Raw genomic sequence first — 27,156 nt, forward strand, 5'->3', positions numbered from 1 at the left:
TCGTTCCTCTAGAGCAGTGGTCCTCAACCTTCCTAGTGCTGCAGCCCTTTAATGAAGTCGCTCATGTGGTGACCCCAACCATAAAATGTTGTCAATGCTACTCTGTAACTAATTTTGCTGTTATGAATCATAATGTAAATATCTGGTACACAGAATATATAAAAAAGATCTTTCAACCCCCAAAGGGGGCTCAAACCCACAGGTTGAAAAGCACTGTTCTAGAGACAAGGCCTCATCAAATTATGTTACATCCAAATACCATGCATAAGTAAGCTCTTTGTGGACAATTCAGCTCCTAGATAACTAAGCAGAGAATCTAAAGTTACCCTACCATTTTTTTAAATAATATACATACATTTTAGTATCTCACAAGCCAGGTACATACATGCAATTCCATCACACACAGCAGACAGCTCAACTGCTAGTCCGAGGCCAGCTTGGGACCCACAGCAAGACTGTCTCAAAGGGAAAGTATTTCTTATAGTTCCAAGGGTGCTTGCCTAGCACTCACAAGGCACGGACTCCATCCCGAGCACCACATAAGCTGGATGAGGTAGAAGATGTGACAAACTCCAGTAGTTTCCATACTCAGAATGTGAACATAAGTTCAAGGTCTGCTAGTGTCTCAAAATCTAAAATTGAACCCAAGAACTTTGGAGCTCTCTACAGCCCAGGCTGGACTTGAACTCAAAGATCCACAGCCTCTGCCTCCCAAGCACTGACATGGAAGGTATACAGCCAAGACTTCTTATATGCAACCTATTGAGACAGCCTCTGTACTGCTGATCCTCTCGTTACCTCCAAGTGTGAGGGTAACAGGTGTACACAATCCCCAGCTGTTGTGCCCTCTCTAGCACGCCACTCATATACTCAGTAATTAGATAAATTAGTGTACATACCCGTTCCTGTGAGACCAACTATGAAAATTGGGCATCTTCGTAACCTCAGCATTCAGGGCCAACCTGGGCTATACATTTAGATTCTGAGAAAGAAAGAGTGTACAGCAGAGAGGTAGATGGATCCCAGTGCCAGGCCTGAGGTTTCCAAAATCTTAGTATACTACATTTTCTCAACAGAAAAGATAACATAAGGTCCACTTGTTTAACAGACATTTATTACTTCAAGTTGAACTATACACAATGTTTTCCTGAATAGAAAAGAATTGTAAATCTCAAGATTGAGTCCAGTATTTTCTGGAAATCGCTAAAATCCTCTAAAAATCTAAAGAAAAAAATCAGTTAAAAAGCATCAAAGATTTCTCGTATCAGGTCTGCTAGCTCAGACCTGTGACAAGGACAATACCATCTATTTCTTCCATAGGCAAGCACACTGTGGGGAACTAAACCAAAGTATGGCACAAAAAAGCCAATCTGGTAGTATGCTTGGCCTTTGTGAAATGTCAACAACTTCCATTAATATACCAGGGATAAGTAACCTCAGGCACTACCTAGGACTGTAAACCAATTAGTCATACTGCCAACTACCTTTTACCCAAGATGAAATGACTGGCCTAGGATTGATGTTTAAATTCACAATTATCCTTGCTATGTGGCTAGAAGCTTAATGATTGCATACTAACTTGATCACTTTTAAAAATCTTCCCAAGTGCAGCCCCAATATACCACCCTTAAATATACCCCACCCCACCCCATGTTCAATCTCCAACCTGAAAATATACAGGTTGTCAACACAGATTACTGGGCACCAAACCCATACTCGAGATCCAACAGAACAGAAAACCTCTTCTAATTTCACCTGGTTCTAAAAATTGGACACTGGATTCAATTTCCAAAATGTGGGCTGTGGTTGATCTCTTTTCTATGCACACTCACAAAACAGGTTGGAAGCTTTTCTTTCTACAGATATATATACGCAAAATCCAACTCTAAAGTTTGTACTCAAACTCCCAAGCAAACACAGCCACTTCAAGAGATTGCATACTCCCAGCAAAGCTGTAGGTTCCATAACATGCAGCCACGTATCTACAGGGTAGCCCTAGGACTCCTACACTTTGTACACCACATGGTGTAAACACCATACACTTAACCCCTTAAGCATATAAGGTAGAAAGTTTATCAGAAACAAGACACACCAAACATTATTGCACTTTAACCGCTACAGTTCCACAAAGCATTCACGACAATCTGCGACTAGCTTTGACAAATAACACCTTTAAGCAGACATGACGGTCCTAAATTGTTTATTGGGTATGAATTTTTACAAACATCATATATTAGCGGTAACGGTGGAGCTGCAGAGTATTGCGCCTTCTCCAGGCTGCACGGCGAGAGCCACCAATAGTGTGGTGGAACTTGTGGCCCTTTCCGAGGCCACGGCTCTTGCGGCCAGCAGATGTCAGCCCACGCATCTCTCTGTGCTTGTGGACTGGTTTGGTGATCCATTGGGTGTCAGGGTTCCTTCTGATAGCTTTATGGAATGGATCAATGAGGATAACCTCAAAAAACTTATACGTGGAATCTTCACCAACCCAGTAAGAATTCAGGACTCTCAAAGCCCCACAATGACGTCCAGCTCTCTCCTAAAAACAGGGGGAAAGCTCAGTCAGTCTTGGGTACTGCTTACAGCAGACAAAACTCCTTCCTTCCTACTCTGGGTCATCAGGGACTGAAGAGACCAGGTCCCCACACTGAACACCCTAAAGACTAGCTCAAATGACATGTAGACATAAACACACATCATTCTCCCTGCTGTACTTGTTACACCAGGCAGGGAGTTGAGTACTACCTGAGACCTCTTCAGCAACAGGCCGAGCACATGGTCTTATACCAGGGCCAACGAGTCAAAACCTTCCAGCAGAACACAGCTTAGCAAGCCCAAAGAAAAGCTGCATTAACTGCCTTCAAAAGCTTAGGTCCTGCTTCATTAAAACAATAAAACCTTTCAGCATATACTCAGGCACCGAACAGTAACAGGGTTTTGAAAGTTACTCTTTGCCAAGGCTAAGCACAAAAACACCTCCAGCCCTATCTTACACCCCGCGGAGCTGCCCTGGGCTGCCCCATTCCTTCTCGACGCCACCCATAACGGGTTGCCAAGACAACCGGCAGGTACATCCCTCTATTTACCTCAGCAACGGACTGCAGGCTTCGGGCAAACTTGAGCTGGTTCACCCCGTGGTGGACAGGCTTGCCGTAAGTGGCACCCTTAGGAACCGGGCGTTTGCGGCCACCGCGGCGGACACGAATCCTGTATATGACATAACCTACACAAAGACCGACAACAGGTGAGTCCCGTCCGGGGCTTCCCGACGCGCCGGGCTTTCGCGGGGACAGGGGCCGCACGCACCTTGCTTGGCCTTGTAGCCCAGCCTCCGCGCCTTGTCGGGCCGGGTGGGGCGGGGAGCCCGGTGCAGCGCCGAGAGCTGCCGGTACTGCCAGCAGCGGACCCGCAGCAGGAAGCGCATCACGTCCGACTGCTTCTTCCTCCACAGCTCCTGGATGTACTTGTAGGCGCCCATCTCGGCTCACCGCTGCGAGGGGGAAGCACATTGCAGAAGCGATCGCCGTCGGGCAGCGGGGACGCCCGATCCCGGCGCCCCGCCGTCCACGGGGAACGAGAACCGCCCCGGCCCGGCCCCCGCCGGCGACTGGGAAGCTCGGAAGGCTTCGCCCCGCGCGGCCGGCCCGGCCCCCACGCCCGAGTCCCGCGCCTCCTCCAGGCCCCGGCCCGCCTCGGATCCCGCCGCCATCGCGTCTCCCCTCAAGCCTCCCGGCTGGCTGCGTCTTCGCGCCCTCTCCACCCCGCATCCTGACTTGAACGCTCGTGCGAGGCAGCAGCTCCGGGGCGGCAGCGCCGTCACGGCCGGATGGCTGAAGACTGGCGCGATTCGCGGCGGATGGAAACGCAAACGCGGACCGACCTGCCTACCTGATGGCTGCCGCCAGAGGAAAGGAAGAAGCCTTTCTCCCACAATCCCTTTTGTGGCTCCTCCCCCACCTCGGCGACTCTCCTTCCGGTGGGGCGGGGCGGGCCGCACAGTGCCTCATGGGGCTTGTAGTTCCGACGCCCAACCTAGTGGGCGGAGTCAGGCCGGGCCGGCTCGCCGCTTCCGGATGTCCTCCTCCAGCTCTCCGCTTCGCTCCTGCACCGCAGGGGTCTGCGAGAGGTGAGAGGCGCTGAGCCCGTGCGCTTCATGGTGCGGGCCCTGAGGAGGCAGGTCGGGGACCGGCTCCAGAGCGGCGTCCGCGGACCGCAGTGACCCGCGTGCCTCTGTCCCACTGCTCTGCGGTGTCAGGTTGGTGTCTCCACCGGCTCCGCTCCGGGATCCCGGAGCAGCGTGACCGCAGCACAGCCCCCGGGTGGGCGTAGGCGCAAGAGGCTGCGCGCGTGTCCTTGAGGCCCGCCGACCCGAGACGAGCGGGTGGACCCTGGCGGCCGTTCCTCCTCCTGCTTTTCCTGTGCTGGATGGGAATCCGGAGGCGCTAACGTCAGAACGCGGGGGCTTTATTTTATGATGTTTTTTAGGACAGCAAATTGTCCTTAGGTGCGGCGGTTTCAGGAAGAGATGCCCCCAGATGGCTGGCATTCTGCATTGCGTTCTTTATTAAGAAATAATGGTTTTGGAGGTTTTGCAGCCCCAGTATTTTCTTTTTTCATATAGTCTTGCGGTTCTAATAAAGTCAACGCATGTTTGTGGCCAAGGTTCTGAATCCATGTTTGTCTTTTACATCAATCTGTGGCTCTGCTCATCTTTTAAAATAAACAACGGCTTTAGCATTGTCAGAATCCTCACCTGTCTCGATATGTGCCGGGCACAGTCTCAGCTGTTGGCAATGCAGCCGCAAGCAACGCACAAGTTCTAGCCTTGGGAGCAAACGTCAGGACTAAGCTGCGTATTTAATTTGATGCCAAGGACACACACTGAAGAAAAGGGGTATAGAGCAGCAGGGTGACAGTGGCCCCAGTGTCCCAAGAGGGAGGCCCGCTTAAGCTGAGCTCCCGTGGGGAGGGGGAGATCCTGATGGAGCCAGTGGAGCTTGGGTATGGGTGGAAGGAATCTTCCAATTAACTGCCTCACTTACTTCTCTTTTTAGCACATCTGGTGCAGCTTGCAAGTTAGGATGGAGCGCTCAGGATGCGATTTCTCATCCCCATTCTCACCCACCCCCAGGGAGACCTCTAAAAGAAATCTGGGATGCTGGGGCTACTGTCACCCTACTGCTCTATACCCCTCACTCAAGGTGTGTCCTGTGATCAGATTGGCGACCACCTCGTCATCGGAGAACCTCCATCCAGTAACTGATAGAAACAGATGCAGAGACCCACAGCCACGCCTTACCTCGAGCTCAGGGAATCCTGGTGAAGGGAAGGAGGGAGGATTGTAGGAGCCAGAGGGGTCAAGGACGTTACAAGAAAACTCACAGAAACAACTAACCAGGGTTGATCGGAGCTCACAGATTCTAAACCAATAACCAGGGAGCCTGCATGGTTCTGACCCAGGCCCTCTATGTACATGGGACAGTTGTGTAGCCTGGTCTGCTTGCGGGACTGCTAACAGTGGGAGCAGAGACTGTCCCTAACACTGTGACTGGTTCTTGGGAACCTATTCCTCATAAGGGATTGCCTTGCCCAACCTTAGTACAAAGGGAGGTGCTTAATCTTACAGAAACTTGACATGCCAACCTCTGGAGATACCCATGGGAGGCCTGCCCCTTTCTGAACAGAAACAGAGGAGTGGACTTGGGGGTAGGATGGAGGGGGGCAGGGGAGAGAATGAGAGGAAGAGGGGGAAGAGAAACTGGTCGGGATGTAAAATTAATTAATTAATTAAAAATTTCTCTTTTGGGGCTGGAGAGATAGCTCAGTGGTTAAAAGAGCACTGACTGTTCTTCCAGAGGTCCTGAGTTCAATTCCCAGCAACCACATAGTGGCTCACAACCACCTTGAATGAACTCTGATGCCCTCTGCTGGCATGCAACAGAAGATGTATACATAATAAATAAATAAATAAAATTTTTAAATTTTTTCTCCTTTGGGACAGTGATTTTTTTTTTCAGACAGGGTTTCTCTGTATTGTTTTGAAGGCTGGCCTGGAACTTGCTCTTGTAGACCAGGCTGGCCTTGAACTCACAGGGATCCGCCTGCCTCTGCCTCCCAAGTGCTGGGATTAAAGGCGTGCACCACCAATGCCTGGCCTGTCTTAAATTTTTTTTTCTTTTGGTTTTACCAGACAGGGTTTCTCTGTATTGTTTTGGAGGCTGTCGGTCCTGTCTTAAATTTTTTTAAGATTTAGTTTTAGTGTCTGTTTGCTTGCATGTATGTGTGTGCACCCTGGAACTGGACGGCACTGTGGTTGTAAGCCTCCTTGTAGGTGCTGGGACCTGAAGCTGTGTGCTCTGCTGTGTGTGTGAGCATGGGTAAGTGGTAGAACCTGTTCTTAGCATTTAGGAATCAGAAACCAAACCTGTTTAAGTTGGGGTGTGGATGGACCAAGACAAAGGGTTAAGAGATAAGACAGGCATGCCAGGACTGACAGAGAAAATGGACTGACAGAGAAAATGGTGTTTTGGAATCAAACCCAAGGAGCTAGGAGGCCATTAGATGGTTCTGAGAATGTAGGTTAGATATTTTTGTTTTGTTTTGTTTTTGAGACAGGGTTTCTCTGTATTTTGGAGGCTGTCCTGGCATCCATTGCAATACTTGTAATGGCTCAAATAAAACACTCATCATTTTATAGTTTGTACATCAGAAATATCACCAGGTTAAAGTCATGGTGTGGGGGCTGGAGAGATGGCTCCGAGGTTAAGAGCACTGACTGCTCTTCCAGAGGAGGTCACTCAGTTCCCAGTCCCCACCCACCCACGTGGCAGCTCACAACGGTCTGTAACTCCAGTTCCAGGACTTCCGATACCTTCCCGCAGATATGCACGCAGGCACACAGCAGTGGGCATTAAATAAAAATAAATAATAACTCACGGCCACCTGCCTCCCTTTGCTCCTTTCCCCTTCTAGTCAGTCACTCCCTCTAAAGCTGTTTCATAAACACGCCTGTGACAGATCTCCACCTCCATCTTCATCCCTTTTCAAGTCAGGTCTCAAAAGGTTTCCAGGCTTAGGATGGGGCCATCGTTGAGGCCATTTCCATAAAAGTTGAGTTGGGAGCTGGAGAGATGCTCACTGCTTTAGAGGACCTGCTTCCGTCCCCAGTCCCCACATAGCCGCTCTTCGTGGCTTCCAGGAGTACCAAGCATGAGGACGGTGCACAGACACGCATGTCAGCAAAACACCCTTATGTGTTAAGTCACCATGCAGGTGCTGGGAATCAAACTCAGGACCTCTGCAAGAGCAGCCAGTGCTCTTAACCATGGAGCTATTTTTATGGCCCCTTACAATTTTTTCCCCCAAATGTGCATTGGTGTTTTGCCTACATGTATATGTGTGTGAGGGTGTCAGATCCCCTGGCACCTGAGTTACAGACACTTGTGAGTTATTATGTGAGTGCTGGGATTGAACCCAGGTCCTCTAGAACACCCAGTGAGTGATCTTAACCTCTGAGCCATCTCTCCACCCCATTTGACTTTTTTTTTTTTTTTTTTTTTTTTTGGTTTTTACGAGACAGGGTTTCTCTGTATTGTTTTGGAGGCTGTCGGTCCAGCCCGGCCTCAAACTCACAGAGATCCTTCTGCTTCTGCCTCCCGAGTGCTGGGATTAAAGGCGTGCGCCACCAACGCCCGGCCCATTTAACTTTTTAAAAATGACGCTTTTTGTTGTTTTTAATGAACCATTAACCCTTTTACCTTAGCTGCCAATGTTCTGTCTTTTGGAAAAACGAAAGCTTTTTTTTGTTTGTTTTTTCGAGACAGGGTTTCTCTGTGGCTTTGGAGGCTGTCCTGGAACTAGCTCTTGTAGACCAGGCTAGCCTCGAACTCACAGAGATCCGCCTGCCTCTGCCTCCCAAGTGCTGGGATTAAAGGCGTGCGCCACCACCGCCCGGCAAGACAAAATGTTACCTTACTCGTGGTAATCCTCCAGCATCAGCACCCTTCTGTTCCTGAGTGCTGAGATTGTAGGCATGCTTAGACTATGATCCTTGCTCTTCCAAGTGCTGGGGTTACAGGCATCTCCATCTAGGTGTTTTACAGTATGTCCAGATATATATGGGAAACCCTTAACAAATACCTTGGAGAATAGAGTGTGGAAAGATTATCGTATTCTGTATCACCCTGTTAATAGTTGGAGTTTCCCCTGTAACTGTATTACTGGTTCAGCTTAAACTCTAAGGGAAAGAAAGGCTTTATCTCAGCATGTTCAGTTTTAAAGTCCCTCCGTTTTCTCCACAGCGTTGTCCTGAGGGAAGATGGGAAAAAGCTGCAAAGTTGTCGTTTGCGGGTTGTTGTCTGTTGGGAAAACTGCAATTTTGGAGCAGCTGCTTTATGGGAATCACACTATTGGTAAGATTCTCTTTCTTAGTTTCTTAGATTCTGGAACTTGTGGAGGATACTTGTTGGTCATGCTAAATGGTGCAAAAGGAGAGTAAATAGAGAAAAGGAATTTTTTTTGAAATTGTAGTGCTTGCTACAGGTTATATAACAGGCCAGAAAATAAATGGCAGGTAAACATGAGTGATATGAAAATGGGTTACTGTGCATCTGTATAGAAAGGGGGTCCGGGAATCCTCGGGTCTCTGAGGTAGTAACATTGAGTAATGCTTTTCTTCAGGCATAGTGTTCTAATGCTGCTGTATAGGTTTAAAAACAGAAATGGCAGCCGGGCGTTGGTGGCACACGCCTTTAATCCCAGCACTCGGGAGGCAGAGGCAGGGGGATCTCTGTGAGTTCGAGGCCAGCCTGGTCTACAGAGCGAGTTCCAGGACAGCCTCCAAAACAATACAGAGAAACCCTGTCTGGAAAAACCAAAACCAACCAACCAAACAAAAAAAACAGAAATGGCAGTTTGCTGCAGTATGACCTAATTTTGTAAGCTGGGATCACCTCATTCATTTATCCCTTCGATGAATACACGGTTTCCTGTTTTATCACACTGCATGTGATGGTGCTTTGTAGACGGCAGAGGGGAAGAAGATGGTATTTCTGGCTTTAACGAGGTCATGTTTGGTAAAGAAGATACACATGTTAGAATGAACTTAGGTATATGTGGAAGATTAGTAAATACGGATCTTTAGAGCACGTAGCTTAGAGAACATTTTTATCTTTTATGAATTTTTTGATGACTTTTTTTTTCTTAGACAAGGTTTCTCCGTAGCCTTGGCTCTCCTGGAACTCACTGTTGAGACCAAGCTGGACTCAAACTCAGATTCCCCCTGCCTCTGCTTCTCAAGTTCTGGGGTTAAAGGTGTAAGCCACCCCACCCTGCCCCCAAAGGATGACCTTTGTTTTTTTTTTAAGATTCATTTATTATGTATACAGTGTTCCGCCTGCAGGCCAAAAGAGGCACCAGATCTCATTACAGATGGTTAAGAACCACCATGTGGTTGCTGGGAATTGAACTCAGGACCTTTGGAAAAGCAGGCAGTGCTTTTAACCACTGAGCCATCTCTCTTCCCCCAAATACTCTTTCTCTCTCTCTTTTTTTTTTTGATTTCTTGAGACAGAGTTTTCAAACTGGCCTTGAACTCACAGAGATCCTCTTGCCTCTGCGTCCCAAGTACTAGGATAAAAGGCATGTACCAATACGACCAGATGATTGGCCACTATGGAGATTAAAGGATGACTTGTGGAATCAATTCTCTCCTACCTTTTAGTGGGTCCCAGGAACTGAACTCAGGTCAGTAAGCCTGGGAATCATCTTGGTGGTCCAAAAAATAGTTTTAGAAAAACAAGATATGGTTATTTGAATAACTGCTTTTCATTTAGAAGACATTAGTAAAATAGAAATGTGATTATTACATCTGGTGCTTGAGAAACCTAGAAAGCCAGTCTCAAAAGGACAGGGAACTAGTGAATAACTGACCCCAGTTTGTTTTTGTGTTTTGAAACGGTCTTACCATATAACCTAGGCTGGCCTGGAATATATAGACATCCACCTGCCTCTGCCTCCTGAGTGCTAGGACTAAAGGTGTGAGGCAGCAAGCCTAGCTGACCGTGGTTCTCCTAACCCAGGAGTGGAAGACTGTGAAACAATGGAGGACGTGTACATGGCCTCAGTGGAGACAGACCGCGGGGTGAAGGAGCAGCTCCACCTATACGACACCCGAGGCCTGCAGGAGGGCGTGGAGCTGCCAAAGCATTATTTCTCTTTTGCTGATGGCTTTGTTCTCGTGTACAGTGTCAATAACCTTGAATCCTTTCAAAGAGTGGAGCTTCTGAAGAAAGAAATTGACAAGTTCAAAGACAAAAAAGAGGTGAGTGGCTATTTCAGATGCCAAGTGTGACACCTAATACTGCTAGGATTGTAGTGTCGTGTAGTGTTGCGGTGTTCCTACCCGGTTCCACCGTCACCTCAGACCCCCCCAAAGTAACACACAGACACTATATTAATCATGAAACTGTTGGCCATTTGACTAGGGCTTCTTATTGGCTAGCTCTATCTTAATTATTAACCCATTTCTATCAGTCTATGTATTGCCACAAGGCTGTGGCTTACCCAGTAATGCCCGACATGGTGTTACTCCTCTAGTGTCCTACATCTCAACTGACCGTACCTACATTTCTCAAACTCCTCCTCATCTCCTAGTCCCACCTATCTTGCTTCCCTATTGGCCAAAGTGCTTTATTCATCAACCAATGAGACAAACGTATGCAGAAGACATCCCTATCAGCGTAGGGTAGCATTTTGTGTAGTTCACACATTTAAAACCCATTTAGTTTTGTTGGCAGGATCTGCAAACACGGGGTACGCAGGACTGGCTGAGCCCTTTTAGCACAAGTGTGACTTTCTGCCTCTTTCTCTGTTTTACTCTGTACAAGGTGTGCTTTCTAGATCCCTAGCTCAGGCCCTGCATAACTCATTCATGAGTGGGATCATTGCTTCTTCAAGCTTTTAGGATACCTGTGGCAAAATAGGACTGTTGTCATCTTCAGCCTAAAAAAGCACACACACACACACACACACACACACACACACACACACAAACACACACACACACCAGCTTATAGCTCGTCATCAGCTCCTACCTATTTGCCACTTTTCTGCCTGGAACTCTCTAGTCACAGATCTTTACATCTCACCCACTCAGTCATCTTCCCTGGATCCTGGCAGCCACTGGTTAATAGCAATGATAGATTGTCTCATCCCAGATTCTTTCCTTTACTCACTTACCTATTTATTGACTTTTCAAGGCAGGGTTTCTCTGTAACAGCCCTGGCTGTCCTGGAAGTCACTTTGTAGACTAAACTGGCCTCAAACTCGCAGATCTGTCTACCTCTGCCGTCTGAGTGCTAGCATTAAAGTCGTGCCCCAATATGCCCAGCTGATTGGCCATCTTAAAAAAAATAACTTATGCTAAAGACTTTTTTTGTTTTGTTTTTGTTTTTTTGAGACAGGGTTTCTCTGTATTGTTTTGGAGGCTGTCCTGGAACTCACTCGGTAGACCAGGCTGGTCTCGAACTCACAGAGATCCTCCTGCCTCTGCCTCCCAAGTGCTGGGATTAAAGGCATACACCACCAACGCCCAGCTAAAGACTTATTTTAATAAAGTATGGGGGTAGGTGGGAAGAGTTATATGCATATGAGTGCAGGTGCCTGTTCAGGCCAGAAGAGGATATCAGATCTTCATGAGCCACAATTATGTCCTCTGTTAGAGTAGTATGTGTTCTTACTACTTAGTGATCTTTCCGTTCCAAAGTTGAACGTTTTTTATTATTATTACTTTTTTTAAGACAGGGTCTCACTGTGTAGCCTTGGCTAGTCTATAACTTTCTGTATAGACCAGGCTGGCCCTGAACTCATAGAGATCCACGTGCCTCTGCTTCCTAAGTGCTGGGACTAAAGGCATGTGCCACCACACCTGGCTTTTAAAGTCGTCCTTTGAATACTATACTGACAATAGACATTTGGGGGGAACAAGACAAGGATGAAAGCCAGTGAGCAGGAGAAAAAGCGAGGGTAAGTAAGGGTGTCCAGAAAGCAAATGAAGCCAGCACTTATAGAAAGCTGGAAGTGAGCCACGTCAGGTTCTCAAGGTAGACCAGAAAGGCTGGGGACTAAAAATTGTTGGGTCTTTAATATGTGGAGGTTAGAGCAAACTCTAGGGAACTAATGAGAAACAGCTTGATTGGACATGGGAAAAATAAACACAGAAGCTACCAATAGCTCTTTGAATAGGTTTGCTTAAAGGAGAACAGGCCTTGGAGAAGGATGTGGCAATAGAAGTATTATTTAGCCGCCGGGCGGTGGCGGCACATGCCTTTAATCCCAGCACTCGGGAGGCAGAGGCAGGTGGATCTCTGTGAGTTCAAGACCAGCCTGGTCTACAAGAGCTAGTTCCAGGTCAGCCTCCAAAACAATACAGGGAAACCCTGTCTCGAAAAACCAAAAGACATTAATGCAGCAATTTGTTGGAGGATAGGAGCCAGAGATTGGTGGTTATGAAGTGGGACCCCCCACACACACAGCAGGGTTAAGAACGAAGTTTAGCATAGGGTTTACCAGGAACGTGGTGATGACAACACTGGGCTGGGTGAGGGATTCTGAATGTGAGGCGGACTTCAGCCAGAGGGTACATCCTAGTGACAATGGGGCTGGCTACAGTTAGGCATGAGGAGGAAGTAGGATTGGTGTGGGCAGCCTGGAACTGAAATCTTTCATAAGGGTCATAGAGTGACCATGGTAGGGAATGACTGATCAGGAGGAAACTATGGTCGTCAGAAAAGTCAAAACCAAGAGACCGGGTTAGAGACGCATGTGTATAAGGAAGGAGTGACGTCAGGGATGATGAGCACAGTAGTGACGGGGTGACCATGAAATTAGCCTGCGATTGGCAGCAGCGTGTAGGTAGGGAACTTGGTAGGTGTGTTGGACTAGGGGCACTAGTGTTCTGCAGTTGTTAGGATAGGACTCTGTGCTGGCTAACTTGACACAAGCCAGCCATTTGGGAAGAGGGGACCTCGGCAAAGTGCCCCTACCAGACTGGCTTGTAGGGCATCATCTTATTGATGATTGATGTGGGAGGGCCTAGCTCTTCATGGGCAATGACATTCCTGGCTGTGGTACAGGAGAAAGCAGACTGAGCAAGTCCTGGGGAGCCCGTCAGTAAGAGTACTCCTCAATTCCTGTTTCGTTTCCTTCTCGACTTCCCTCAGTAATGGACGGGACCTGGGACTTGTAAGCTGAAATAAACCCTTTCCTTCCAAGTTGGTTTTGATCAGTGTTTTGTCACAGCAGTAGAAACCCTAACTAAGGTAGATTCTGTTAGAGTAGCCCTGGAGAACTACATACTTACCTACACTGCCTTCTCCAGGGACTCAGCAGCACTGGGAGACATGCCCAGAGCTCAGGCAGCTGTGGTTCAGTGCTCTGCTCGGAAGGACTGCTCCTTCCTCCCTTCCTCCACTGGCCTTTCCATTTTTTACTATTTGAAACTTGGGGCTGTCTCCTGTCCTTTTTGGGGGGCCTTGACAGTGTGGTTCTGTGCTGTGTTCTTCATGCCAAGAACTGCCTGTTGGGTAGTTGCATGATTTACTTGTACTTAGTGTAAACTGTTCCTCCCGGCTCACTATTCACAGGATATTTAGCAGGCACCTTTTAAGGACAGAATAACCAGGAACACACTGCCACTCGAGAGCTACAGCGTCTTTACCTTGAAGCAGGGTAGTCACCATGGTAAGCCATGGTCCTAGCCTGGATGGTAATTTCCAAGTCAGTTAACCAGCTAAAAATACAGACTGTTTGTGTGACTCAGGAAAAAGAAGTGATGTGATGCCGTCTCTTATTTCTGTCATGTCCGAGGATGCCTCCAGCCTGGTACTGTGGACTAACCTAGGGACTTATGCTAGTTAAATTCCCTATATCCCCAGTCTTTTATGTTTTAAACTTTGTTTTTGACAGAGTCTAAGTTGCCCAAACTGGCCTTGAACTTGCAATCCTCCTGCCTCAACTCCAGAGCAGCTGAGATTACTGATTCTCATCACCTCAGTATTCTTTAAGTAAAGCAGTCTGCCAAAATGGAAGAGCGATTCTTACCCATTTTGCATAGAAACTGTTACTGATGGTGTACTAGTGTGGTCTTTCCATCCTTTTCTTTCAGGTAGCAATTGTTGTGTTAGGAAACAAAATTGACCTGTCTGAGCAGAGACAAGTGGATGCGGAGGTGGCCCAGCAGTGGGCCAGAAGTGAGAAGGTGAAGCTGTGGGAGGTGACAGTGACAGATCGGAGGACACTGATCGAACCCTTCACTTTACTAGCCAGCAAGCTTTCCCAGCCCCAGAGCAAATCCAGCTTCCCTCTGCCAGGGAGGAAAAACAAAGGGAACTCCAATTCTGAAAACTGAGTCAAGCCTTGAATGTCTGCAGCATGGCACAAGGTTTACGATTTACCATGGCCCTTTACAAAACCACCTCTGGGTCTTATGGAACCCCTAAGTGGTAATTCAATGCACTTTATGTTAGAATTAACTTATTGGGCTAGCTTATTATTGTTGAACATATTTTCTCTTTATTTGAAACCTGTTCTCGAAGTTAACATCTTTGTTACTTATGTTGCACTTGTCATTAATAGTAAAATAAAGTGTGGAGAGTAGCAATGTATCATGGGAACCCTAATAGCCTGTCAGGAACTGTCATATTCATTGTAATTTTATGCAGATTCCTTAGTGTAAACATAATTTCAAAACGTTTATTACTGTGTGTATGTGATATGTATGTATGCATTAAGTTCTCCTTCCATCTGTGAGTGAGTTCCAGGGGTCAAGTGAGTTCCAAGGTTGCTGATTTGCATGGCAAGCACCCTTTCACTGGGGAAGGTAGATTAATCAGGACTGGAGTGACTGCTGAGTAGTTAAGATTGATGCTCTTGCAGAAGACCCAGGTTCAATTCCTGGTGCCTACATGGTGGCTCACAACTACCAGTAACTGATTCCAAGGGATCCAGTGTCCTCTCTTGCCTTCCTCAGGTACTGCATGCACAGTGTCCATATATACATGCAGGGAAAAGCACTTACATACATAAATTTCTAAAGGTTAATCTAATGTCTGAGATTTAAAACTTGGCAACTGTTTTGTGTACCTCTGTTGTATCATTAACGACAATTTGGATCTATATGAGTTAAATTCTTTTTTCACATAGGCTTTGCTGAATAGAACAAAAGTCATGGTTTTGATTTGCTCTATTAAGTAAAATAGAACTTAAATTTAGGATAAGTAGGATTGTCATATTCAGAACCCTGTTTTTCTTCTATAGCTAGGCCCGTGCTGATGATAAAACCAAATACTAGAGGATCTAATTTTGAAAATGGCTAGGCTAAGGTACAGGAAAGCACCCTTTTCCTTCTGATAACCTTGTCATACACAATAGGATCTGTAAGACACTGAGCTACCATTGGTCTTAAATATTTATCTGAGTTTGTACTGTAGTTTATGGAAGACCTTAGCAAACTCCAAACAGCATGGGCCACTGTGTTAAAAAAGCTTGACAGTAGTATACTAACAACTAGGAAATAAGCTACTTGGAGGTTTCAGCTATAAACCAACTTTAACCATTTAACTGAAAAGCAAAATATGAAATAAGCTATAGTAGAGAATGCATCAAGACAACAAGTAAAATATGGCATGCATCTTCAATGCAGTGGTTTTAATAGTGGCTGTCTCAGGCCAGTGAACGTAACATGCTACTACACATCTGCATTGGTGCTGTTGGGTTTTTTTGTTGGTGGCACTCACTGCAGACTGAACCCAAGGCTTCACACCTGTGTCATTAACCTTCTTACTTTTGAGAGAAAGTTTTAATAAATTACTTAGGTGGAATCCTTGTGCCCTAGACAACCCTGAATACTGCTATTACAATCAGGTTTGCCTTGCCATCTCCCTTTAAAGACAGGGTCTTATTATAGAACCCTGACTTGTTTGGACTATGTAGACCAGGCCAGCCTTGAACTCAAAGCCTTCTTCTGCTGGGAATAAAGGTGCGAACCACTATGCACAATCCTGGCCAGTTCTTTAAAAAAAAAAAAAAAAGGAATAATTTTTTCTCTTTTTGATTATCACATGGATATTAAGTCACTTCTCTAGCCTGTTCCTCAAGGTATGTATCTATTAGCTTTTTCCTCTTAGGTATTATATATAGATCCCTGACAGCAGTTTTGTTTTTTTGTTTTTGTTTTTGTCTTGACTGCATTTAGATCTTATGCTTCAATACAATGGAATTAGTTAACATGTTCTTAAAATGATATAGTGAACATGTCCTGGGTTGGTTTTCCTTTTTCTGAGACATGATCTCAGGTAGTCTAGGCTACTATCAAGCTCAGTGAATAGCTGAGGGTGACCTGGAACTCAAATCCTCTGGCCTACACCCACAAGCTGTGATGCTCCGCCTTTACCTACATGGGTCTGGAGAAATGCACAGCAGCATTATTAATGAGTCACAGCAACTGCCCTGCAAGGTGGTAGCATTAACTGACCAGGGCAGCTCATTTCTTATGTGCCCACTGCAGATAATGCTTTCAGAAATAGGGAGTGAGTTTATCTTTGAAGTTTAGCTGGCTTTGACTGCTTATTGGGTTGTTTTGGTTTTGTTTTTTTTTTTTTTTTTGAGACAGAGTTTGTCTGTGTAGCTGTGAAACCTGTCCTGGAACTCACTCAGAGTACCACCTGCCTCTGTCTCCTGAGTGCTGGAATGAAAGTTGTACCCTACCATGCCCAACTCTATTGTTTTTTTTTTTTTTTTTTGGTTTTTTTTTTTTCCCGAGACAGGGTTTCTCTGTGGCTTTGGAGGCTGTCCTGGAACTTGCTCTGTAGACCAGGCTGGTCTCGAACTCACAGAGATCAGCCTGCCTCTGCCTCCCGAGTGCTGGGATTAAAGGCTTGCACCACCAACGCCTGGCAGTAGTTTTTAACCTGCTCCAAAAGCAAATACTCTGCAGAGAGGAAATTAATGCAGAAGGTTCAAGGTTGTTCTTAATATTGTTTATTAGCACAGTAACAAATGCAGACGTAAGAATTCTAAAACACGTAACCAGTCCACTGAGCAGTTCCTATTCCACGCCTACGGTTAACAGCTTAAGGTATTTCACTACAGGTTTCCACAAATCCTGATTCAACCTTTAATTTGCATATGAAATAAAATACATTAACTACTCGTTTCTTACATGGTATCTCATAGCCAGGTGTCCATTTTATATTTATATGAGGTAACAATCTCTACAAACTGTTAAATACCATTGTTTCCTTCTAAGAGAGAAAAACAAATTCAAACTTTTTTAAACAAGAAAATAGGACTTTACATAAATGGCCATGTGTATAGTACCCTATACAAATTTAAGCTGATTTTGAAATTACAGTAGACTACAATCAATGGAACCCAAGTCTACACGTACATTCTTTTCTGTTGTACTAAAAGTCAGCTAATCTTGCAAAACTGACAGCTCTAAAAGTCACTATTACCAATTTGTCTACTGTAGCAAGATACCTTAAGTTACAACAAAATCTTAGGAAGTAAGACTGAATAATATCTGTTATAGAAATACCCTATTCTTTACCAACTCCCACCCTCCCCCCGCCCTTTCAAAATCATAAGCAGCTCTCTTCTGTGACAGACAGATAATGGAAGAACTGAGAACCCAGTTTATGTAGCATATCTCTTGGTCCACTGTCTGGCCATTCTGTCGTGTTCTGCTCTGTTGGTCATATACTGAGTGGCAATACTTCCCACCAAAGGGTCAGCTGGAAGAAAAATAGGTAGATTACTTTGGAGAAAGAAAATCATGACACTTTGGATATAAACACACAGCAGCTATAACCATGCCCTATGTCTGAAACACCATGGTGTTTTCTTTTAATCTTTTTTTTTTTTTTTTTGGTTTTTACGAGACAGGGTTTCTCTGTATTGTTTTGGAGGCTGTCGGTTCAGCCCAGCCTCGAACTCACAGAGATCCGCCTGCCTCTGCCTCCCGAGTGCTGGGATTAAAGGCGTGTGCCACCACCGCCCGGCTTCTAATCATTAAAAACATTTTTAAAAAAGATTTATATGTAGGAACACTCTGCCTGCATGCTATAGATGTGGGCTGCCACGTGGATGCTGGGAATTGAACCCGAGTTCTCTACAAGAACAACTGCTCTTAATAGCTGGGCCATTTCTCCATCCCAGTCTTCTAATCTTAATACAAAGTAAAGCAAGGGAGGTTAGGAGGAGCCTTGCTAAAAAACGGAGTGGCCTGGCTTTATTTTCTTATTCTCCTTCCCTCCTAGCAAGTGGCACTCTTGTTCTTCATGACCAAACTTACCAGTGTGGAACCCAGTGTTCCAGGACCAGCTCTGCTCAGTTAGAGCACTGTGGATGCCGTGAAGTCTGTGGCTGGTGCAGTCAACACTACTGTACTCTGTATGCCTAGAAAAGGCCAAAACCCAGACCCCTCACAACTAAATGTGCATCTCTGAAAATGGGATGCCTAGTTAAATTTGTAGTTTATGCAGAAAAATAAATCAGTTCTTTTTATTTTAAAATGATTAGTCCTGGGCTGGAAAGATAGCTCAGAAATTAAGAACACTGACTGCTCTTCCAGAGGTCTTGAATTCAATTCCCAGCAAACATATGGTGGCTCACAACTGTCTATAATTAGATCTGGTGTCTCTTCTGGCCTGCAGACATACATGGAGGCAAAATGTTGTATACATAATAAATAAATCTTAAAAAATAAAAAACAAATCCTGAAATTACATTGGCAAAGATCATTTTAAAAATAAATAAAATGATTAGTCCCAGTAAGATTACAATTCTGAGATAATTTCTTTTTATTTTAAAATGGTCAGTCCCAATAATTCTGTAATCACCAAGTACTTGGCAGAAAAATACCACTTTCAAGAGTGAGAATTGGCTGTGACGCAAGTGCTCACTGAACCACCTCCTAAACAGGGAGGCTAGACAGCCACCTACCCAGCCTCAGTGCTGAGCACAGAATAAGAAAGTGGCTGCATTTTCCAACTAGTGGGTTAAAGTCTTGATTAAAATGTACTTTGAAAACTTGGGTCTCAGTTTATGTGGAAAACAAGTACCTTTTCATTTAGTAAGAAATAAAGTGCAGACTATGAACCTTACTTACCAGGGTTGCAGTCTGTAAGGAGTGAGCAGATAGAGAGGAGGACTTTCGAGATGGTGAGTGCTGGGCTCCAGTTGTCTTTCAATATGTCCAAGCAAATAACTCCTTGGCTATTAATATTACAGTGATAAATTCTTGTACGAAATGTAACCTAAAAATAAGGTTATTGTTAAGCAGCATTCAGGTAGGAGACTTTTTACTACTTTTCAGCTGGCCAATCCCTAAAACATAGAAGACTTGCCTGTGAAGTTACAGAGCTCACTCAAACCATTTCCTTTCATTTTAAGGTAATGCCCATTGCCAAAGGCAAAGGGAGTTCAGCAGTTTTTCTCTTCTATAGGGTTTCTCTTCTTTCTTTCTTTTTTTTTCTTTTTGTTCTTATTTTCGAAACAGCGTTTCTCTATGTAGCCCTGACTGTCCTGAAACTCACTCTAGACTAGGCATTCCTCAAGCTCAGAGATCCTCTGCCTCCCTGGGGTCTACTGGGATTAAAGGTGTGTGTTAATAACGCCTGGCAGGGTTTTTCTTTTCTTGATAGGCTAGCCTCATACTATATCCCAGACTAGCTGCAAACTTTAATCCTCCTGACTGTTGCTGTTTCCAAAATGTTGGGATGACATGCTTGGCTTAATTTTAATGTTTTAAATATGGATATTTCTAAATTTGAATTGTTGGTTGTTTGCTGACCTCTTGTGTTAGCTGGTAGTAATACACTGCTTTTGAGTAAGCTTCAAATCTAGCTTCCTATTGCCAAAGGAAGAGTCAACTCAATCAATACTTATTATATTCACTTAAAACTACAAACATGTATAAACATGTATACCCAAGAAACAGATCTTTTCTGACCCACACATCAGATCTAGACTGTCTACCTAAATCACAGATTTTACTTAAATGGAGTATTCATAGGTATGGAGGCATCAGTAGGACACCAACACAATCATGGAAGGAATTTAGCTTTTGTGATTACATTGTAAAAACTTCAATGTGTCTCTCACAAGATTAGTCAAATCTGAGAATACATATGAGATCTCTTACCTTTGGAGGCTTGAAGGGATATTCTGGTGTAAAAGTGATATCGAGGAAGAATACACCACCTTCATATACAGATCCCGGAGGTCCGAGAATGGTTGATCTCCACTCATAGATGTTGTCGCCTTTGGGACCAGCACTGTGAAATAATGCACCAGCAGATAAAGGATGGTGACATTGTCTCAGAAAAGGAAAGAACCACCCCCTGTCCTTTTGGTTTAATGCCTGGATTCTCTTCATAAAGACTGTGGCATAAATTCATCATCCATCAGGAATGACAGAGGAACATCTGGTCCATGCTAAGCCTACTACTTATAACCAGACACAATACCTTCAACTCTCAAATGTCTTAATATGTAAGGTAAAACAGCAATAAAAAACATGTCTTGGAAGCTAAGCTGGTGACTGTTAGATCTCAAAGAAACCTGAGATATGTCTCACTAGGCTCCTGTGTCTCCTCCCTGCACTTGTTACCTCTCCCCCTCCCCTGGACCCCTCCTTCCCAGGGGCTGGGCTTCCACTCCCTTATAACTCAGCTGTTCTGGCCACGGGCTCTCTTGGTCCACGCACTATTCTGTTGACTTTCCTTGGCCTCTTGGTCTGTGGCCACTCTCTTGGTTTGCTTGCTCCCTTCTTTCTTCTCTTTCTCTCTCTCCCCCTTCCCTCCTCCAACTCCAGGTCATGGTCCTGTTCAATCTGCTGGCCAGGGTCAGTCTAGACTCTCCCAGATGCCCCTGTCTGTCGACACAGCATGTCCTCGGTTAAGTTTTCTCAGGGCTACATCATCTCTAGTAACCATTTCTGATACCAAGAATCTCATAGACTGACTCTTCCTTGTGCTCTATCTCCTTTATCTTTGCCCTAACTAAGGTGCTTGGCAGAGTTTGGACCCTGGTAGGGCTGGTCAGCTAGCCAGGCTAGCAAATTGGTGAACTCCAGATTGAGACAGACATTCAACACTGACTTCAGTCTCCACAGGCACACAGCACATATGAACATGTACACGCACATGCGCGCACGCACGCACGCACACACACGCGCACACACACACACACACACACACACACACACACACACACACACACACACACACACACACTCCTTAGCTAATAGATTTGCCCAGGCTGCTCTGGAAGTCATGATCTCCTGATTCAGCTCCCACAAATGCTGGGTCATCCGTAATCCCAGTAAATATCCTTAAACATCGCCCTGGCTACCAGACTGCGTTGTATTCAAGCACCTTAACAAAAGAGGTAATAGCTTCCCTCCAATTCTAAGACATATGAGAGTGCAATACACTTGCCTGCTCTGGTCAGTAAGGAAAGCAGTATGACAAGGACAAGAGTTGGGAAATAGTACACTCTGCATGCAGGCAAATGGCAACGGAGCAGACAAAACTGCTCCCCTCAATCCCCCAGACAGGTGTCTCTGTGTAGCTTCCCTGGCTGGCCTCAAACTCAGAGATCCACCGGCCTCCACCTCCCAAGAGGTGGAATTAAAGGTGCGTGTCACCACTGCCTGGCTTAAAACTGCAAAGCTGCTCTTTATTATTATTATTATTATTACTATTATTATTAGACAGGGTTTCTCTGTGGCTTTGGAGGCTGTCCTGGAACTCGCTCTTGTAGACCAGGCTGGTCTAGAACTCAGAGATCCGCCTGCCTCTGCCTCCCGAGTGCTGGGATTAAAGGCGTGGGCCACCACCGTCCAGCAAAACTGCTCTTCTTAATACACTAGGTTTGCTTCACTCTCAGCGAATGCTCATGTTTAGGGCAGCATGCCAAACGGTCATGATTGGGGGAAGAACAGACAAACTGTTCTGAAGAAACTTACTTAGGTTACCTGGGTGAGAGCAGGCCTGACTTTCGGGTGAGGGACAGAGATGAAGTGGAAGGAGAGGGTAAAAGGCCACCTGCCACTCTACTTCCTTACACCTAACCGCACCTTCTTTTCCCTTCCAGCTAGGATGAGGGGAGGATGGAAATAACATGCTGGGAGTAAGCTTTGAAAGTACTAATAACATTGGGATTTTAAAAGATGGGACTGGCCGGGCGTTGGTGGCACACGCCTTTAATCCCAGAACTCGGGAAGCAGAGGCAGGTGGATCTCTGTGAGTTCGAGGCCAACCTGGTCTACACAGCAAGTTCCAGGACAGCCTCCAAAACCACAGAGAAACCCTGTCTCAAAAAACAAACAAACAAACAAAAACATCAACAACAAAATGGGCCTGACCAATTGGGATGGCCACGTGCAGCAAGAGCTCAGACACAGCCCTAAACACATGCCCTGTGACCTGAGCAAGTCCCTAAGCCAGTTCAAACTCTGGTCAGACTCAGCAGTGACTAGGCATTAAAGGAGCTAAGGGACTCTAAGACTGGCTCACAGGTGTCACACTCAGACAGTACAGCCTTTAAAACCTTTTGGTGGTGGGCATTTCCAGACACTCAAAGCCAGTGTAGTGGACTGTAATCCCCCTTAGGCTAAGGCAGGAGGCTAGTCTGGGCTGGAGACATGCTTTACATTAGATATCAGTATAGTCATTCATCTATGAGTACTACACAGAATTGGTATCACTTTCACAAGGTGGGGTGCAGGGAAAGACTCTAAAAAACTACTCATTTCTGCGTGTGCGTGTGCGTGTGTGATTCTCCTGCCAAGGCCTACAAACACTTGCATGATAGGTATGCACCATCACACCCAGATGCCCATCCATTTCTTGCTAAAATGGCCGAGCAGGTTTACACTTGAAGTCAGCTAAGTTTATTTCTACTAGGCTTCTGCCTTCTCCCCCTTTGTTGTGTAACACAGGCTGACTCTGAACTCAAGACTCCCTGTCCCATCTTCCTATGAGTTGGGACTGTGGGTAGCCACACTCCAGCATTGTTGCTTACATTAACAGGAAATACTTTTCCACAATAAGAAACTCAACTGTCACCAACCTGAATGATTACACTATGTGATGTTCTGAATTGAAGAGCAAGTGCTCTTAATCAATGAGCCATCTCTTCAGCCCCACTTACAGATTTTCTTAGACAGTTAAAGCTTCTTTGTCACCAAAATATGGTTCAAAATGAAAGTAAAATAATAAAACTTTTACAAGGCAAAAAAAATGTTGTTTCTTATCACATATATCCCAAGAAAAGTAGAAATTGCTTCTAATGTAAACCTTGTAATTTTTTTCCTATAATGCTTTCTGACTCAACACAGATTTACAGCACCAGGAGCAGGCATAGGGAATAACAGAACAATTCTGCCAGTGCAGTCTAGTGTGCCTACTCTCTGGCAGCATCTCATTTAGTCAACAGGACTCTCCCCACTGGTGGCTTTTCTTGTGACTCCAAGGTCCATGTGACCCATGGCACAAGCACACTTTGTTAATGGTACACTGCCGACTGTAGTTCCTGAAGTCACCATTGGCAGTAACTACACATGTGGCTTAAAGGGAATTTAGACAGCACAGATAAGTTCAAGTCATTTAGGATACAAGCCTAAACGAAGCAAACCAACAATAAACAAAACTGCTGGAAAAGAACAAAAACAAAAGCCCTGTCACTGGAGCGGTGGACCCAATGTGCTCTCTGGATTGACTAAACGTTTCCACTATAAACATTTCCAGAAAACAACTTTTGTTTTACACTAATTTTTGAGTCTCCCTACTCCTCCCTCCAGCACTCTGCAGCTCTCCCATGTCCACAGTCAAGTCGGTTGCATCCCAGTTTTCAAATGAGAGACCCTGAAGAAGAGAGTTACACTCCATTTAAAACTATACTAGCGACCAACTTTAAAATGTAATTAGAAGACAGCACCTTGGCTTACAGACACACAGAGCCCTATTTTAGTGCAACTCTTGTTTCATAAGTTTACAATCTTTCCTCTTCCACCTCTCAGGGCTGAGATTACAGGTGTAGGTCACTGCACCCAGCTATTTCAAGTGTAATTCTAAAGACTTAGTTATCTGCTTAAAAAAAAAAGAGTTCCCCGGGTTGGGAAGAGAGGACAATGAGACTGAGCTAGAAGCAGGCAGACAGGCATCAGCAGGAAGTGAAAGTATAGGGCAGCGCAGTACAGGTGAGCAAGCATGTCTCAACAGAATTCTGATGGCGATGCCATAAAGAACAGTATCCCTAGGGAGCAAGAGGCTGTAAAGACTGCCAACGGCTAGTCACTCCATGTATCTCATTTAAAGGACTTTGAAGACAGTCAGCAAGCCGCTTACATGAAGCACACCATTCACACACAACACTCCACCCAGTCCCACATTTCAAAATAAGTTTCAGGGCAGCAGGTGATAGCCAGAGGCTAACACAAATCTTCAACAATGTCGCAATCATTTCTGGATTGTTACACCTGAGAGGGAGGAAGGTCCTGCTAGCATCTGCAGACAGAGGTCAGAGGATGTGCTACTAAGCATCCTGAAATGCACCAGACATAGCACAAACACAGATTCACTTCAGTTGTGGATTCCAGCGGTGCTGAGGCCGGGAAACCTTGCTCTGGAGAACATGGCTCAAGGTCAAGCTTGGAAAGGAACGGGCTTTAGCTGGCTATACTAATGCCCAACATTACTGCTCTGTGCCTACCACAGAGAAAGAAATACATATGGTTATTATTACTGTTGGATCTGCAGTACTCTGAACAACCTCTGAACTTGCTACTGGAAGTGTAGTCTAGTCTCTAGGCAAGCAACATCAACATCTCTTGGGATTTTGTTAGAAATACATACACCAGACTTTAACAAGATCCCTAAATGATTCTTGAATACACTCAAGTTTAGAAGTTAGCTATAGTGGACATTAAGTGGCAATAAAAAGTTTCCTAATGTTGAATTTGAAGTTGTATTGTAGCTCTTTCCTCCCTCATCTGTAACTCTGCAGTAAGACATAACAACCCTTGACATACTTAGTTCTGTTAGATGGCAAATACTCAAGTTCACAACTGTCATATATTCCTTGACAAACACTATCCAAAACCTATTTCTTTTTCTTCCCCTACCCACTTAAGACAGGGTCTCTCACTGTGTAGATCTAGCTATCCTGAAACTCATTAAACCAGGATGGCTTCAAACTCACAGAGATCTGCCTGCCTCTGCCTCTGCCTCCTGAGTGCTGGGATCAGGAGTGAGCCACCACAACAGGTTCAAAATACCATTTATCGGCAAATGGGTGGCACTAGAAGAAACCATACTAAGTGAGGTAACCCAGTCACAAAAAGAGAAACATGGTATGCACTCACTCATTTATGGATTTTAGACATGAATCAGGGGAGTGCCAGCATACAATCCCACTGCCAGAGAGCCTAGGAAACCGAACTTTCATCCAGCGACTGGTGAAAGCAGAGGCAGATACCCACAGACAAACACTGAACTGAACTTCTAGAATCCAGTGTCAGAGAGAACTGATGGGCAAAGGAGTTAAGGGTGGGCTGGCTTAACCCACACAAACAGCTGACCTGAATAAGGGGGAGCTCTTGGACCCCAGATTGATGGCTGTATGGAAAGCATGGGACTGACCCAGACCCCCTGAATGTGGGTGTCAGTGAGGAGGCCTAGGTTGTCTATGGGTAGTATTTATCCCTGGCATACAAATAGACTTTTGAGTGCCCATGCCACAATATGGGAGGCTCTCTCAGTCGGGATTCTTGGGGGAGGGCCTAGGCCCTGCCCTGGTTGAAATGAGTTACTGGAGATCCACCATGGAGTGCCTTACCCTCCTTGGGGATCAGAGTGGAGATTGGGGGACCTGGTGGGGAGAGTGGGTGAGGAGGGGAGGAAGAGGGAGCTGGGATTGACATGTGAAACAAGATTGTTTCTAACCTTAATAAAATAATAATAATAATAATAATAAAAGAAAATACCATTTATCTTGTCTTCTTTTGCTAGGAAACTCAGAGAGTATGATCAGCTATGCTGGTAGCAGAGGGTAGATCCTCTCCTCCACAATGAGGCTGCAAACACTGCCCTCCCAAGACGTATCTACTCAGCACATCTAGCTAGGGCTTTATTTAAAACAAAACAACCAAACCCACAACCATCAACTCTTCCATTAAACAATAGTGATTTGTAACCTAGATGTGAGGAGCAGAAGGAGCTTGAAAATTCTGAAAACTTCACCAGAGACTAAAAGGCCTGATACAGCGCACACGTCTGTCATGTCTATACCCTCAGGACTGGAGAAGCTGAGGCAGAAAGTAGACTGGAGTGAGTCAAGACAGTATGGTTGAAGACACTAAGAGGGGAGAGACTTGTTTTAGTGAGCACTGTGCAAACGTCTATACAAGAGGAGAGGAGGATGCTGGGGCTCTTAGAGCTGCAGTCAGGTCACTGTCCCTTGGATAGAACTTGTAGACCAAAGGCCAACTTGAGCAAGTCTATAGACTGGCTCTCACATAACACATCACTGTGTCCAGGGAATCTGGACAGCCCCACTAGATCACAGTGAGTCGAGGCCCTTGTATCTCCCTCAATAAAGGGAAGGAGACTGGCCTAGGCATCTAGTCAAGAGTGGCGTTCCCACAAAGATTTCTAATTCCTGTTATACCAACACTCAACTCTCCAACAGGAGAGTGTCCAACAAGAAGTAAACAAATCTCAAATGGGCCCAAATTCTGTGGCTCTGTCATAGCAGTTAAATGAGAACTCTATGTCCCTCAGAGTTACGCTTCAGTCTTCTCTAAGGAAATTAAAAACTTTATTATTACTTTATGTGTATAGGTATTATCCCTGCACATGTCTGTGCACCACATGTATGCAGTGGTGCCAGAAGAGGGCATCAGATCCCTGGAACTGGAGTTACATAATAGTTGGGAGTTGTCATGTGGGTGCTGATAATTGAACGCTGGTCATCTGGAAGAGTATTCAGGGCTCTTATTGCTAAGTCATCTTCTGGCCCTTTCAAGATTTTTTTTCTCCCATCTCCTTTCTCATGTAGAACAGACTGACCTTGGAATCCTTCCTTCCTTTA

The 27,156-nt window shown here is 45.3% G+C and overlaps 3 protein-coding genes across 10 annotated transcripts in view; 1 reads left to right on the plus strand and 2 right to left on the minus strand.

Moving 5' to 3' along the window:
* Positions 1 to 2,183: 2,183 nt before the first annotated feature.
* Rpl15 (ribosomal protein L15) lies at positions 2,184 to 14,294 on the minus strand. The gene is made up of 5 exons (XM_040747640.1): positions 14,284 to 14,294; positions 3,881 to 3,895; positions 3,307 to 3,490; positions 3,087 to 3,223; positions 2,184 to 2,539 (listed from the first exon to the last, which is right to left on the minus strand). The coding sequence occupies exons 3-5, from the start codon at positions 3,476 to 3,478 to the stop codon at positions 2,234 to 2,236; spliced, it is 615 nt and encodes a 204-aa protein (XP_040603574.1). The 5' UTR covers positions 3,479 to 3,490; positions 3,881 to 3,895; positions 14,284 to 14,294; the 3' UTR covers positions 2,184 to 2,233.
* Positions 3,111 to 27,156, plus strand: part of Nkiras1 (NFKB inhibitor interacting Ras like 1) — a 49,771-nt gene continuing 25,725 nt past the window's right edge. The window contains exons 1-4 of one of the 8 annotated variants that reach the window (XM_040747642.1): positions 3,111 to 3,244; positions 8,301 to 8,411; positions 10,080 to 10,321; positions 14,165 to 14,663. In XM_040747642.1, the coding sequence (XP_040603576.1) occupies positions 8,318 to 8,411; positions 10,080 to 10,321; positions 14,165 to 14,407 (579 nt within the window). In that variant the 5' untranslated portion in view covers positions 3,111 to 3,244; positions 8,301 to 8,317 and the 3' untranslated portion in view covers positions 14,408 to 14,663. Of the gene's footprint in view, positions 3,245 to 4,013; positions 4,256 to 8,297; positions 8,412 to 9,571; positions 9,745 to 10,079; positions 10,322 to 14,164; positions 14,664 to 26,075; positions 26,323 to 27,156 lie in introns of those variants that run through there. The other 7 variants (XM_040747648.1, XM_040747641.1, XM_040747643.1 and 4 more) reach the window with 7 other exon arrangements.
* Ube2e1 (ubiquitin conjugating enzyme E2 E1) overlaps positions 17,022 to 27,156 on the minus strand; it is a 50,921-nt gene continuing 40,786 nt past the window's right edge. Inside the window, exons 4-6 of the mRNA XM_005080976.4 lie at positions 20,204 to 20,336; positions 19,169 to 19,316; positions 17,022 to 17,792 (exon numbers count right to left, since the gene is read on the minus strand). Coding sequence (XP_005081033.1) covers positions 17,695 to 17,792; positions 19,169 to 19,316; positions 20,204 to 20,336 — 379 coding nt within the window. The 3' untranslated portion in view covers positions 17,022 to 17,694. The remainder of the gene's footprint in view (positions 17,793 to 19,168; positions 19,317 to 20,203; positions 20,337 to 27,156) is intronic.

Source organism: Mesocricetus auratus, unplaced genomic scaffold (assembly GCF_017639785.1).
Source record: "Mesocricetus auratus isolate SY011 unplaced genomic scaffold, BCM_Maur_2.0 Super-Scaffold_100006, whole genome shotgun sequence".
NCBI lineage: Eukaryota > Metazoa > Chordata > Mammalia > Rodentia > Cricetidae > Mesocricetus > Mesocricetus auratus.

Excerpts from the sequence above, each read along its gene's own strand:
- Rpl15 (XM_040747640.1), bottom strand. The coding sequence starts at position 3,478 with ATGGGCGCCTACAAGTACATCCAGGAGCTGTGGAGGAAGAAGCAGTCG. Across the intron at positions 3,224-3,306 it reads GGGCTACAAGGCCAAGCAAG|GTTATGTCATATACAGGATT; the intron begins GTGCGTGCGGCC and ends GTCTTTGTGTAG. Across the intron at positions 2,540-3,086 it reads GCCTGCAGTCCGTTGCTGAG|GAGAGAGCTGGACGTCATTG; the intron begins GTAAATAGAGGG and ends CCCTGTTTTTAG.